Source organism: Arachis ipaensis, chromosome B5, assembly GCF_059453495.1.
Source record: "Arachis ipaensis isolate K30076 ecotype BB chromosome B5, ASM5945349v1, whole genome shotgun sequence".
NCBI classification, from domain to species: domain Eukaryota; kingdom Viridiplantae; phylum Streptophyta; class Magnoliopsida; order Fabales; family Fabaceae; genus Arachis; species Arachis ipaensis.
In genome coordinates this window covers 117718543-117731992 of record NC_142440.1, presented here as the reverse complement: position 1 = coordinate 117731992, position 13450 = coordinate 117718543, and the positions used below count along the sequence as shown (strand labels likewise).

The window sequence follows — 13450 nt, the reverse complement described above, 5'->3', positions numbered from 1 at the left end:
GCTTTTGAAGTTGGCAAGAAAAAGCATGGCTAAGTCTTTAATCTATTGTCACCTTCATAAAAGCGTGGCCATTGACCGCTTTGGGATACCCTTTTGAAGCGTGGCAAGAAAAAACGTGGCCAAATCTCAAATCAACTACCATTTACATAAAAGCGTAGCCATTGACCCCTTTCGACTACCTTTTGAATAGCCTGACCAAATCTCTAATCAATCGCCACCCTCATAAAAGCATGGCAATTGGCCCCTTGGCCATGCTTTTGAAGAGCATGGCCAAATCTCTAATCAATCGCCACCCTTATAAAAGCGTGGTCATTGACCTCTTCTGGTCACGCTTTTAAAGCGCGACAAGAAAAAGTGGGGCAACAAGCTTTTTTTCTTGTAGTGTGGTATCCAATAGGCCTTATTTTCTCTTCCTTAGCTAACAATTGGTGTATTTCTTCATGTATGAGTGTTACCAAGTTAGCATTATTGTTTCTGAGATGAACTCTTGGTCTTCTTGATGTCTAAGGCCAGCATAGTATAATTCGTCTAGTATTCAAATCGTTGAACATGACAAGATTACCATTCTGCACCTTATATTTAAAATGACAAAAATATCCTTTAAGCATTTATCAATATTTAAAATTAAAAAAAAATTAATAATTTTTATTAAAATATTTTTATAATACTATTAAAATATCTTTTTAAAACAAAAATTTGTAAGCCCGGTGTAAAAATATTTTAATTAATATTAAAATAATCATCCATTCATCCCCTCTTGTTATTACTGACATAAAACCAACCTCTTGTAATTTACTTGACTTTGTTTTGGAAGATGGGAATAAAAGGCTGGCTTTTTTTGTTTAAATAAAATATTAATTATTTACTCAAATAAATCGTAATATACAATTTTATCTTTTTGTATATTTAATTGTATTTTCGCTAGTGAAAAGAGCAAAAATAACTTACAAGGTTTATGCTGCAACTGCAAAAAAGAAAACAGCATAAAATTTCTTTTTGTCATTTTCACTGTTACTAGCAGTAAAAACAGGTCAGCATTTTCGCTTTCCCTGATAGTGAAAACGAGAATGCACTTTTGCATTTGTAGCTAGTAAAATTATGGAGAAATTTTCTCCCATTTTTTGAAGTCCATGACAATGAAATTAGGAAATATATTTTCAGACCCATGCCTATGAAAGTTGAAGCATTAACGTTATGAATACCAGAGTAGCGTAGCTAATTTATCACAATCACACACCTCTATATATCATTCTTCTCATCTCTATCTTTCTTTCTTTATCTTTTTCTCTTAAAAGTTAATACAAAATGGCAACTGAACGCGTTAGGGTAGTTGTTTATCCGAGTGCAACAATTTGACATAACGATGGTGGTGCATCTTTTGAATGCGATGATCGAGTTACAATGCAAACATGGTAGTTACAATCATTGAATTAGCTGAGAAGTTTGATTTCTATTTGACACTAAAATTCGAAGAGTGTGTTATAAAGTGTTTTGGCTTAAAGTTGACGAGTATGTTCATGCTAGGTTCAAAGTGCATGGGAAGATTTTGGCACAACAAGTGATGGAGCTTTATATTAAAGTCGTGGACATTTATGGAAGTTTGTCGTCTTAATGTTCAAACATGTTGAGTTCTACGCTGGGAGTGTGATCTAGAAAAACAAGATTCTGAATTTACACAATCACAGTTTAGCTTGCCACCACCACCACCTGCTCTTCCCCTTCATTCGCAAGTTCCAAGCCATTATTCTACATTAGACTTTGATGCTATAAAGGTTAATTCATTGCCTTCTTTGGTTCCAGGGGCCCTGATTACTATAACTTAGATGGGAGTGTGGAGTTGTGACTCGGGTATAGATTCAATAATACAGAGGATGCACTTAGCCATAAAAAATTGCAGCAATTAGAGGAGCGTTGAGTATCGGGTAATTGAGTTTGATCAGATAAAGTATCACCGTTGTTGCAAGTATTATGCAGCTGGTTATAGATGGAGAATTTGGTCTGCTTATCAGCAGAACTTTAAATACTAGGAGGTTCGCAAGTGGGAGGCACATCATACATGTTTGGCAACAACTATGTCTGAAGATCATGCACGATTGGAAAGCAACCTGATCTTCAAGGTAATTTTTTCCATGATAGTAAGTAATACATCTGTTCTTATAAGGGTACTTCAGGGTGATGTAGAGAAAAGTTACAAGTTCAAGGGATCGTATAAAGAGGTTTGGATGACAAAACAAAAAAGTAACTTTTCAGATTTATGGAGACTAAAATAGTGATATAACCAACTTCCGAGGTTGTTGAACGTGATAGAGCATTATTTGGCCGGTACAGTGCACGATCTCTCTAACCTGTTCCATATTATAGAGGTAATCTTCAGAACTTTGACTCCATGTAATTCTTTGAGGTATTCTGGACATTTCTCCATTGTATTGAAGCTGTTAGAAACAAGAGACTAAATTGGAGAAAGGATGGTGTATTATTAAGTATGACTCAAAGGTACAATGTGCAAGGGTATTTATAGGTGCTAGAAGAATAAAAGCAATAAACACATACGATCCTACAATGAATATACAGATATGCTACATAAATATAAATGATACTAATTGATCTAAATTGAGTCTAATTTATACTCTAATATTTCCCCTCAAACTCAAGTGGGAGCTAAGGTTACCATCTTAAGTTTGGATACGAGAGTCCAGAAACGAGTAGGATGATGAGCCTTCATGAAGTTATCAGCAGTCTGATCTAAAGTTACAATAGCTATAAGGCGAACAACATCAACAAGGAGACGTTGCCGGACAAAGTGACAATCAATCTCAATGTGTTTGGTGCATTCATGAAACACATCATTATGCGCAATCTGAATAGCAATGCGGTTGTCACAAAAAATATCAATTGGGGAGGACTAAGGAGCACCCAAGTCTTCGAGAAGCCAACAAAGCAAGACAACCTCAATAGTGGTGTCAACGAGAGAACGATATTCACCTTCTATGCTTGAGCGAGTAGTGAATGTTTGCTTCTTCTCTCACCAAGAAATGAGAGCATCGCCAAGAAATAAACAACAACCAGTAGTAGAACGACGGTCAGTGGGATTACCAGCCCAATCAGCATCTGAGTACACCTGATAAGATAAAGATGAATGGGCAGAAAAATAAAGGCCATGAAATAGGGTGCCTTTGATGTAGCGAAGAATGCGAAGAACTGCCACATAGTGAGTAGTACGAGGAGCTGACAAGAACTGGCTAAGAACATAAATTGGATAGGCGATGTCTAGTCAGGTAACAGTCAAGTAGACGAGTCCTCCAACTAACTGTCGATAAAGAGTAGGATTATCTAAAATAGTGCCATCCGTAGGGGTAAATCGAACATTAGGCTCAAGGGGAGTAGACTCAGTGTGACTATCTATAATTCTAGCTTGAGCAAGAAGATCTGAATCATACTTAGCTTGTGAGAGATAGATGCTGTCATCTGTGGATATGACTTCTAGACTAAGAAAATAATTGATAGAACCAAGATATTTCATCTCAAAAGTACGGTGAAGGAAGGCCTTGAGATCAGAGATACCATCAGCATCATCTCCACTAATGATCATGGCATCAACATACAAAAGTAGAAAAACAACTCCACGGTCATTTTTATGAATAAAGAAAGAATTCTCATGAGGACTACAAGTGAAACTAAGATTGCATATAGTGGTGCTGAACTTGTCAAACCATTCACGAGGAGCTTGCTTAAAACCATAAAGTGTCTTGCGAAGGAGACAGACTTTACTAGAAAAACATGGATAACCCGGAGGTTTCATATAGACCTTCTTTTTTAAATCCCCATTAAGAAATGCATTCTTCATGTCCATCTGACTGAGAGACCATTTTTTGACTGCAGCAATTGCAAGGAGAGCTCGAACAGATGTGACACGAGCAATAGGAGCAAAAGTCTCTTTATAGTCAATACCATACTATTGTGTACTACCTTGAGCAACCAATCATGCCTTATAACTGTCAATAGAACCATTAGAGCGAGTCTTAATCTTGTATACCCATCTACTACCCACAACTTCCTTATCAGAAGGAGGATTAACCAAATTCCAAGTGTGTGTTTTTTCAAGTGCCTAGATTTTTTCCTGCATTGCTTGTTGCCAATTTGGATTTATGGGGGCTTTTCTGAATGTCTTAGGTTCATGTTGATGAAGAATAGTAGAAAAATAATGATAATCAAGAAGATGAGAAGGTGGATTTCTTACCTTAGAAGAACGAGTGGAAGGAGGAGGCATGGCGGTAGGGGCAAGATCAGCATCCGGTCTAGAATCATCGGGAGATGGAGAAGGCGAAAGAGTAGGAGGCTATAGAGGTTAACTTGAGATAGATTGTATAGAATTATCACTAGGAAAAAGATCAACATTGGGGTTAGTAAAAAAGGGAGACAGGGTAGGAGGAATGGACTCAAATGAGGAGAACCGAGAAAACTTGTGATGCTCCTAGAATACAACATGACGAGATATACGAATTCATCTAGAGAGAGGATCCCTACAATGATAACCCTTGTGTTCAGTGCCATAACCAAGGAAACAACACATGCGAGCCCAAGGTTCAAGTTTACTATGTTTATGAGGCTGAAGAAGAACAAAACAGATGCAACCAAAAATTCAAAGAGAACTGTAATATGGAGAGGTGTGATAAAGTAGCTCAAAGGGGGTAATGTTACCAAGAATAGAAGAAGGAAGTCTATTGATAACATGACAGCAGTAAGAATAGCTTCACCCCAAGTACGCTCAGGACACAAAGGAGAAAGAAGCATTGCATGAACAGAGTCAAGAATGTGATGGTGTTTGCGTTCATCTCATCCATTTTGTTGAGATACACCAGGGTAAGAAAACTCAAACAAAGTACCCTGTTCTGCAAGAAAGGTTAAAAGTTTGGAATCACGGTATTCCATAGCATTATCGCGTTGAAAAACTTAATGACCTTGGAAAACTGAGTTTTAATCATAGTGGCAAAGTTAATATAAATTTGAGGTAGTTCATGGTAATTAGTCATCAAATAAATCCAATTAAAGTGTCAATAATCATCAATGAAAATGACAAAGTATCAAGCTGTAACACCCTAATTACCTTAAACCTTACCTCTATCCGTAAAGCAAAGGTTAATCAGAGGTTACGACAATCCTAAGGCTTATACATACTTATATATAGAAGGGAATATTATATTCTAGAAGCCTGATGAAGGATTAAGCTCAAAGACAGAATTACAAAAGCGTGAAACGTTCACACGAAGCTAACGCATAAGATACAAGGTATAGGTATAAGAGAATAAAAGTTATATAAATATAAGAATATAATATTCATAGAGAACTACTAGTCGTAGCTTGCGGAGTTTAAGCCGACTAGTTACAAATAGAAAGATACAGAGTTTTAGAATTAAACAGCTTATACAACCTATTTCTCAAATAAGCCTCTAAGGCCATAAAGGTAAATATACAAAAGGTGAGAGAATACTAGGACGAAAGTAAAACAGAAATAAACAATGAACGAACCATACTCCGCTCTGTCACTATATCCGTAATCTCACCGAAGTAGATTACGACCTGCACCTGAAAAACAACACAAAGTATGGAATGAGAACCGGAGGTTCTCAGTATGGTTGATCACAAGTCATCTTAGGCTAGTTTCACAAGCCTTTTTCATTAGTTTTTACTTGGTTTTCATGCATTTTTAGGCAATAAGTAAGTGTTTAAGTGAGAATTTCATGCTTGTCTTGACTCAATCAAACATTGATAATTTTATGTATTTTCATTAGATTTCTTGCAAGATTTAGTTGATAATATTAATTATGCAAGATTTGATGATTATGCCAAGGCTTTGATGTATCTGTTTGGTTGATGACAGGTGAAAAGATGAAGTGAACGAAGCAGAAAGCATAAAAATAAGCTCAAAAGAAGAATTCTGGACACATTTTGAAGTTTGAGCACGCTTGGAGCCTTAGGCCACGCTTTTAAAAGTGTGGCCCATGATTTAAACAAGGAAAGCACTCTTGGCGCGAAAATGCCACGACGCACATTGATGAGCGGATAATTTATACGCTTTTTGGCATTGTTTTTAGGTAGTTTTTAGTATGATTTAGTTAGTTTTTACTATGTTTTTATTAGTTTTTATGCAAAATTTACATTTCTGGACTTTACTATGAGTTTTTGTGTTTTTTTGTAATTTCAGGTATTTTCTGGTTGAAATTGAGGGACCTGAGCAAAAATTTGATTCAGGGGCTGAAAAAAGACTACAGATGCTGTTGGATTCTGACCTCCCTGCACTCAAAATAGATTTTCTGGAGCTACAGAAACCTAATTGGCGCGCTCTCAATTGCGTTGTAAGGTAGACATCTAGGGCTTTCCAGCAATATATAATAGTACATACTTTGCTCGAGTTTTGATGACGCAAACTGGCATTCAAATGCCAACTTCCTACCCTATTCTGAAGTTAAACACCAGAAATAGGTTACAAACCAGAGTTAAACGCCACAAACAGGCTGCAACCTGGCGTTTAACTCCAAGAGAAGCCTCTACACGTGTAAAGCTCAATGATCAGCCCAAGCACACACCAAGTGGGCCCTGGAAGTGGATTTCTGCACTATCTGCACTTAGTTACTTATTTTCTGTAACCCTAGCTACTAGTTTAGTATAAAAACAACTTTTAGTGACTTACTATGTACCTCATGATATTTTTACACTTCATATTGTATTTCTGACGGCATGAGTCTCTAAACCCCATGATTGGGGGTGAGGAGCTCTGCTGTGTTTCGAGGAATTAATGCAATTACTACTGTTTTTCATTCAATCACGCTTGTTTCTATTCTAAGATATTCACTCGTACTTCACCCTGATGAATGTGATGATCCATGACACACATCATCATTCTCACCTATGAACGCATGCCTGACAACCACCTCTATTCTATCTGCACTAGCTTGAGTGTATATCTCTTAGCCTCCTGGTTCATGATCAGAGTCTTCGTGGTATAGGCTAGAATTATTGGCGGCCATTCCTGAGATTCGAAAAGTCTAAACCTTGTCTGTGGTATTCCGAGTAGGATCTGGGAAGGGATGACTGTGACCAGCTTCAAACTCGTGAGTGTTGGGCGTAGTGACAGACGCAAAAGAATCAACAGATTCTATTCCAACATGAGTGAGAACCGACAGATGATTAGCCGTGCGGTGACAGCACATTTGGACCATTTTCAATGAGAGGATGGATGGTAGCCATTGACAACGGTAATCCACCAACATACAGCTTGCCATGGAAGGAGACCTGCGTGCGTGAAGAAGAAGACAGTAGGAAAGCAGAGATTCAGAAAACAGAGCATCTCCAAAACCTCAATCTGTTCTCCATTACTGCATAACAGGTATTATTTATTTTATGTTAATTACTTTTCATAAACCCAACCATTTTTATTATTAATTTCCTGACTAAGAATTACAAAATAACCATAGCTTGTTTCAAGCCGACAATCTCCGTGGGATCGACCCCTTACTCAGGTAAGGTATTACTTGGACGACCCAGTGCACTTGTTGGTTAGTTGTGCAGAGTTGTGAAGAAGAATTGAGATTATGAAAATGCGTACCATGTTTTTGGCGCCGTTGAGATCACAATTTCGTGCACTAAGTTTTTGGCGCCGTTGCCGGGGATTGTTCGAGTTTAGACAACTGACGGTTTATTTTGTTACTTAGATTAGGAAAATTTTTCTTTTTGGTTTAGAGTCTTTTATTTTTGTATTTGGGTGAAACTTTTTTTTTAATCCTTATTTTCTCTTTTTAATTTTTTCGAAAATTTTTATAACTTATAATTGAGTTTTTCTGTTTGAGTTTAGTTTCAATTTTTAAGTTTCGTGTCCTTTGTGTTTCTGTTTTCTTAAAAATTTTTCAAAAGTTGTTCTTAGCGTTCATCGTGATATTCAAAGTTTTCCTGTTTGTTTTCTTTGTTTTGATCTAAAAATTTAAGTTTGGTGTCATTTTTACTGTTTTTCTCTTCATTAAATTCAAAAATATCTTTTCTCTTTATTTTAATTAATTTTCGAATTTTCCCTTAAAAATTCAGATTTTTATTTTAAAACTTTTTATTCTATCTTATCTTAGTTTTGAAATTTCAAAATTCAAAATCTTTTTCAAAAATCATATCCAAGGTTTTTCAAATCTTCTTAATTAAGTAATTATTTTAGTTTTCAAATTTATTTTTCTCTTAGTTTTCGAAATCTATATTTTAATTTCTAATTACTTTATTTTAATTTATTTTATTTTTTTATTCATACATTTTTTTAAATAAAATAAAAATAAAAATATATTTTATTTGCAATTCATATCAATTTCCTTTTCTCCACCATGGACTTAAGTTGAAATGAACAGTCCAAAAGGACTCTGGAATCATATACTAACCCCATTACTGCTGCATACAGGAGTAGTATCTGTATACCTCCCATCAGAGCAAGCAATTTTGAGCTAAATCCTCAGCTCATTGTCATGGTGCAGCAAAATTGCCAGTATTCCGGTCTTCCACAGGAAGAACCTACTGAGTTTCTGGTGCAGTTCTTGCAAATTGCTGACACAGTGCATGACAAGGAGTTAGATCAGGATGTATACAAGCTGATACTGTTTTCGTTTGCTGTAAAAGATCAAGCTAAGAGGTGGTTAAATAACCAAGCCACAGCAAGCATAAGAACATGGAAACAGTTATCAGACAAATTCCTGAATCAATATTTTCCTCCAAAAAGGATGACACAGCTAAGGCTGGACATCCAAGGCTTTAAACAAGAGGATAATGAATCCCTTTATAATGCCTAGGAGAGGTACAGAGGGATGCTAAGGAAATGCCCCTCTAAAATATTTTCAGAGTGGGTGCAATTAGACATCTTCTACTATGGGCTTACAGAAAGAGCTCAAATATCTCTAGACCACTCAGCTGGTGGATCTATATACCTGAGAAAGACTATTGAAGAGGCTCAAGAGCTTATTGATATAGTTGCTAGGAATTAGCATCTGTACATAAGTAATGAGTCCTCCATGAAAGAAGAATCTAAGGCAGTATCAACTGACTTTAGTCCTCAGAAACAAGTTGCTGAATTCAATCAGCAACTATCTTCTATAACAAGGCAGTTAGCAGAATTTAAGGAGATGCTACAAGAGACCAGAATTGCTAACAAGGATATAGAATCACAATTGAATCAGACAAAATAGCAGTTGTCAAAACAGATAATAGAGGAATGCCAAGCAGTTCAATTAAGAAGTGGAAAAACGCTAAACACTTCAACTCAAAGCAGCAGAAAGCCAAGAAAAGAACAGCTAACAGAGGAGGAGCAACCTGCTACCCAAAATCCCTCTGAGGACAGTAAGAGCCCAGAGAGGAATATGTCTGGTGATCAAACGCCAGAAACAGGTGAAAAACTGGCGTTAAACTCCAATTCCAGGTCTAGTTCTGGCGTTCAAACGCCAGAAAAGGGTAGGAATCTGGCGTTAAACGCCCAATCCATGTCCAGTTCTGGCGTCCAGACACCAGTGAGGGATCAGACACCTGCAAGTGCTGATACCAACTCCCTCAAGAAGGCTTCTCAACCTGCCTCTGTAGGAAATCAACCTGTAGCAACTAAGGTTAAGAATATAAAGCCAAAATACCTTATCCTCAGAAACTCCGCCAAGCGGAACAGGATAAACAATTTACTCGCTTTGCAGACTATCTCAGGACTCTTGAAATAAAGATTTTATTTGCAGAGGCACTTGAGCAAATACCCTCTTATGCTAAGTTCATGAAAGAGATCTTAAGTCATAAGAAGGACTGGAGAGAAACAAAAAAAGTTTTTCTCACTGAAGAATGCAGTGCAGTCATCCTAACAAGCTTACCAGAGAAGCTTAAGGATCCCGGAAGCTTTATGATACCATGCACATTAGAGGGTACTTGTACCAAGACAGCTCTATGTGACCTTGGGGCAAGTATCAATCTAATCCCTGCATCCACTATCAGAAAGCTTGGCTTGGCTGAAGAGGTCAAACCAACCCGGATATGTCTTCAACTTGCTGATGGCACCATTAAATATCCATCAAGCATAATTGAGGACATGATTGTCAAGGTTGGGCCATTTGCCTTTCCCACTGAATTTGTAGTGCTGGAATTGGAGGATCACAAAAGTGCAACTCTCATTCTAGGAAGACCCTTCCTAGCAGCTGGACGAACCCTCATTGATGTCCAAAAAGGAGAGGTGACCTTAAGAGTCTATGAGGACGAGTTCAAGCTGAATGCCGTTGAGGTAATGAAGCATCCAGACACATTAAAAGACTGCATGCGTGTTGATATTATTGACTCCCTGATAGAGGAGATCAACATGGCTAAGAGTCTCAAATCAGAGCTAGAAGATATCTTTAAAGATGTCCAGCCTGATCTGGAGGAATCAGAGGAAATAAAAGAGCCTCTGAAAATTTCTCAGGAAGAGGAAAAACCTCTTAAACCCGAGCTCAAACCACTACCATCATCCCTAAAATACGTATTTCTGGGAGAAGGTGACACTTTTCCGATGATCATAAGCTCTGCTTTAAATCCACAGGAAGAGAAAGCACTACTTCAAGCACTAATGACGCACAAGGCAGCTCTTGGGTGGTCCATAAGTGATCTTAAGCACATCAACCCAGCAAGATGCATGCACAAGATCCTATTGGAAGACGATGCTAAGCCAGTGGTTCAACCACAGAGGCGGCTAAATCCAGCCATGAAAGAGGTGGTTGATGAGCGGATAATTTATACGCTTTTTGGCATTGTTTTTAGTATGTTTTCAGTATAATTTAGTTAGTTTTTAGTATATTTTTATTAGTTTTTAATTAAAATTCACATTTCTAGTCTTTACTATGAGTTTGAGGGACTTGAGCAAAAATCAGATTCAGAGGTTGAAGAAGGACTGCAGATGCTGTTGGATTCTGACCTCCCTGCACTCAAAGTGGATTTTCTGGAGCTACAGAACTCCAAATGGCGCGCTTCCAATTGTGTTGGAAAGTCGATATCCAGGGCTTTCCAGCAATATATAATAGTCCATATTTTGAATAAGGATTGACGATGTAAACTGGCGTTCAACGCCAGTTTTATGTTGTAGTCTGGCGTTCAGCGCCAGAAACAAGTTGCAAAGTGGAGTTCAACGCCAGAAACACGTTACAAACTGGCGTTCAACTCCAAGAATGACCTCTCCACGTGTAAACTTCATGCTCAGCCCAAGCACACACCAAGTGGGCCCCGGAAGTGGATTTCTACATCATTTACTTATTTCTGTAAACCCTAGTAACTAGTTTAGTATAAATAGGACTTTTTACTATTGTATTTACATCATCGGTTGATCTTTAGTTTCATCTATTGATCACGTTTGGGGGCTGGCCATTCGGCCATGCCTGGACCTTCATTACTTATGTATTTTTCAACGGTAAAGTTTCTACACACCATAGATTAAAGTGTGGAGCTCTGCTGTTCCTCAAAGATTAATGCAAAGTACTACTGTTTTTCTATTTAATTCAACTTATTCCACTTCTAAGATATTCATTCGCACTTCAATATGGTGGATGTGATGATCGTGACAGTCATCATCATTCTCAACTTATGAACGCGTGCCTGACAACCACTTCCGTTCTACCTTAGATTGAATGGATATCTCTTGGATATCTAATACAGGGGACCGAGTCCGACTTATTAGTGTCTTCGTGGTATAAGTTAGAACCCATGGATGGCCATTCCTGAGATCTGGAAAGTCTAAACCTTGTCTTTGGTATTCCGAGTAGGATCTGGGAAGGGATGGCTGTGACGAGCTTCAAACTCGCGAGTGCTGGGCGTAGTGACAGACGCAAAAGGATCAATGGATCCTATTCCAGTATGATCGAGAACCGACAGATGATTAGCCGTGCCGTGACAGAGCATTTGGACCTTTTTCACAGAGAGGATGGGATGTAGCCATTGATAATGGTGATGCCCTACATAAAGCTTGCCATGGAAAGGAGTAGGATTGATTAGATGAAGACAGGAGGAAAGCAGATATCAGAGGAACGAAAGCATCTCTATACGCTTATCTGAAATTCTCACCAATGAATTACATAAGTACCACTATCCTATTTTATATTTTATTTATTTTCATCCACTATAATTTCTTAATACAATTTAATCCGCCTGACTGAGATTTACAAGGTGACCATAGCTTGCTTCAAGCCGATAATCTCCATGGGATCGACCCTTACTCACGTAAGGTTTATTACTTGGACGACCCAGTGCACTTGTTGGTTAGTTGTACGAAGTTGTGAAACAGATATAAGATCATGAACGTGCGTATCAAGTTTTTAGCGCCGTTGCCTGAGATCACAATTTCGCACACCAAGTTTTTGGCGCCGTTGCCGGGGATTGTTCGAGTTTGGACAACTGACGGTTCATCTTGTTGCTCAGATTAGGTAACTTTCTTTTCGTTTTCTTTTCAAAAAAAAATTTTTCTTTTTCGTTTTTCCCAATTAATTTTCGAAAAAATACAAAAAAATTTACAAAATCATAAAATCAAAAATATTTTTTGATGTTTCTTATTTGAGTCTAGAGTCAATTTTTAAGTTTGGTGTCTTGCATATGTTTCTTTTTCTCAAGAATTTTCGAAAATTCATCATATGTTCTTTATGATCTTCAAGTTGTTCCTAGCCAGTCTTCTTGTTTGATCTTCATATTTTCTTGTTTTGTGTCTTTTCTTGTTTTTCATATGCATTTTTAATTTGTTAGTTTCTAAAGTTTGAAAATTTCTAAGATTGGTGTCTTGCATGTTTTTCTTTCATTAAAAAATTTTCAAAAATAAGTCTTGATGTTCATCTTGATCTTCAAAGTGTTCTTGGTGTTCATCTTGACATTCATAGTATTCTTGCATGCATTGTGTGTTTTGATTCATAATTTTTATGTTATGAGTCTTTTTCATGTTTTTCTCTTTCTTCATTAAAAATTCAAAAATAAAAAAAAAAATATCTTTTCCTTATTTTACTCAAAATTTTCGAAAATATGATTTGATTTAGTCAAAAAGTTTTTAAATTTAATTGTTTCTTATGAATCAAATCAAATTTTCAATTTAAAAATCTTATCTTTTCAAAATCTTTTTCAAAAAATCAAATCTTTTTCATTTTACCTTCATATTTTCGAAAACTTTTCAAATTAATTTTCAAAATCTTTTTCTTATTTTATTTCTTATTTTTCGAAAATTTTATGAGCATTTAATGTTTTGATTCAAAACTTTTCAAAGTTGTTACTTGCCTATTAAGAAAGGTTCAATCTTTAAATTTCACTAATCAAATCTTTTTGTTTCTTGTTAGTCAAGTAATCAACTTTAATTTTCAAAATCAAATCTTTTTAAATTTCTTTTTTCAAACCTTTTTCAAAATAATTTTCAATCATATCCCTTTTTTATTTCAATCATATCTTTTTCAAATTCAAT

At 36.6% G+C, this 13450-nt stretch overlaps 1 protein-coding gene across 1 annotated transcript; it reads left to right on the top strand.

Moving 5' to 3' along the window:
- The first annotated feature begins 4265 nt into the window (after nt 1–4265).
- LOC148565515 (uncharacterized) lies at nt 4266–10632 on the top strand. The gene is made up of 3 exons (XM_088487176.1): nt 4266–4344; nt 9627–10358; nt 10568–10632. Exons 1-3 carry the CDS (start codon nt 4266–4268, stop codon nt 10630–10632), a joined length of 876 nt encoding a protein of 291 aa, XP_088343302.1.
- The last annotated feature ends 2818 nt before the right edge of the window (nt 10633–13450 follow it).

Excerpts from the sequence above, each read along its gene's own strand:
- LOC148565515 (XM_088487176.1), top strand. The coding sequence starts at position 4,266 with ATGGCGGTAGGGGCAAGATCAGCATCCGGTCTAGAATCATCGGGAGAT. Across the intron at positions 4,345-9,626 it reads AAGAGTAGGAGGCTATAGAG|AATATAAAGCCAAAATACCT; the intron begins GTTAACTTGAGA and ends ACTAAGGTTAAG. Across the intron at positions 10,359-10,567 it reads GGAGATCAACATGGCTAAGA|GAAGAGAAAGCACTACTTCA; the intron begins GTCTCAAATCAG and ends TTAAATCCACAG.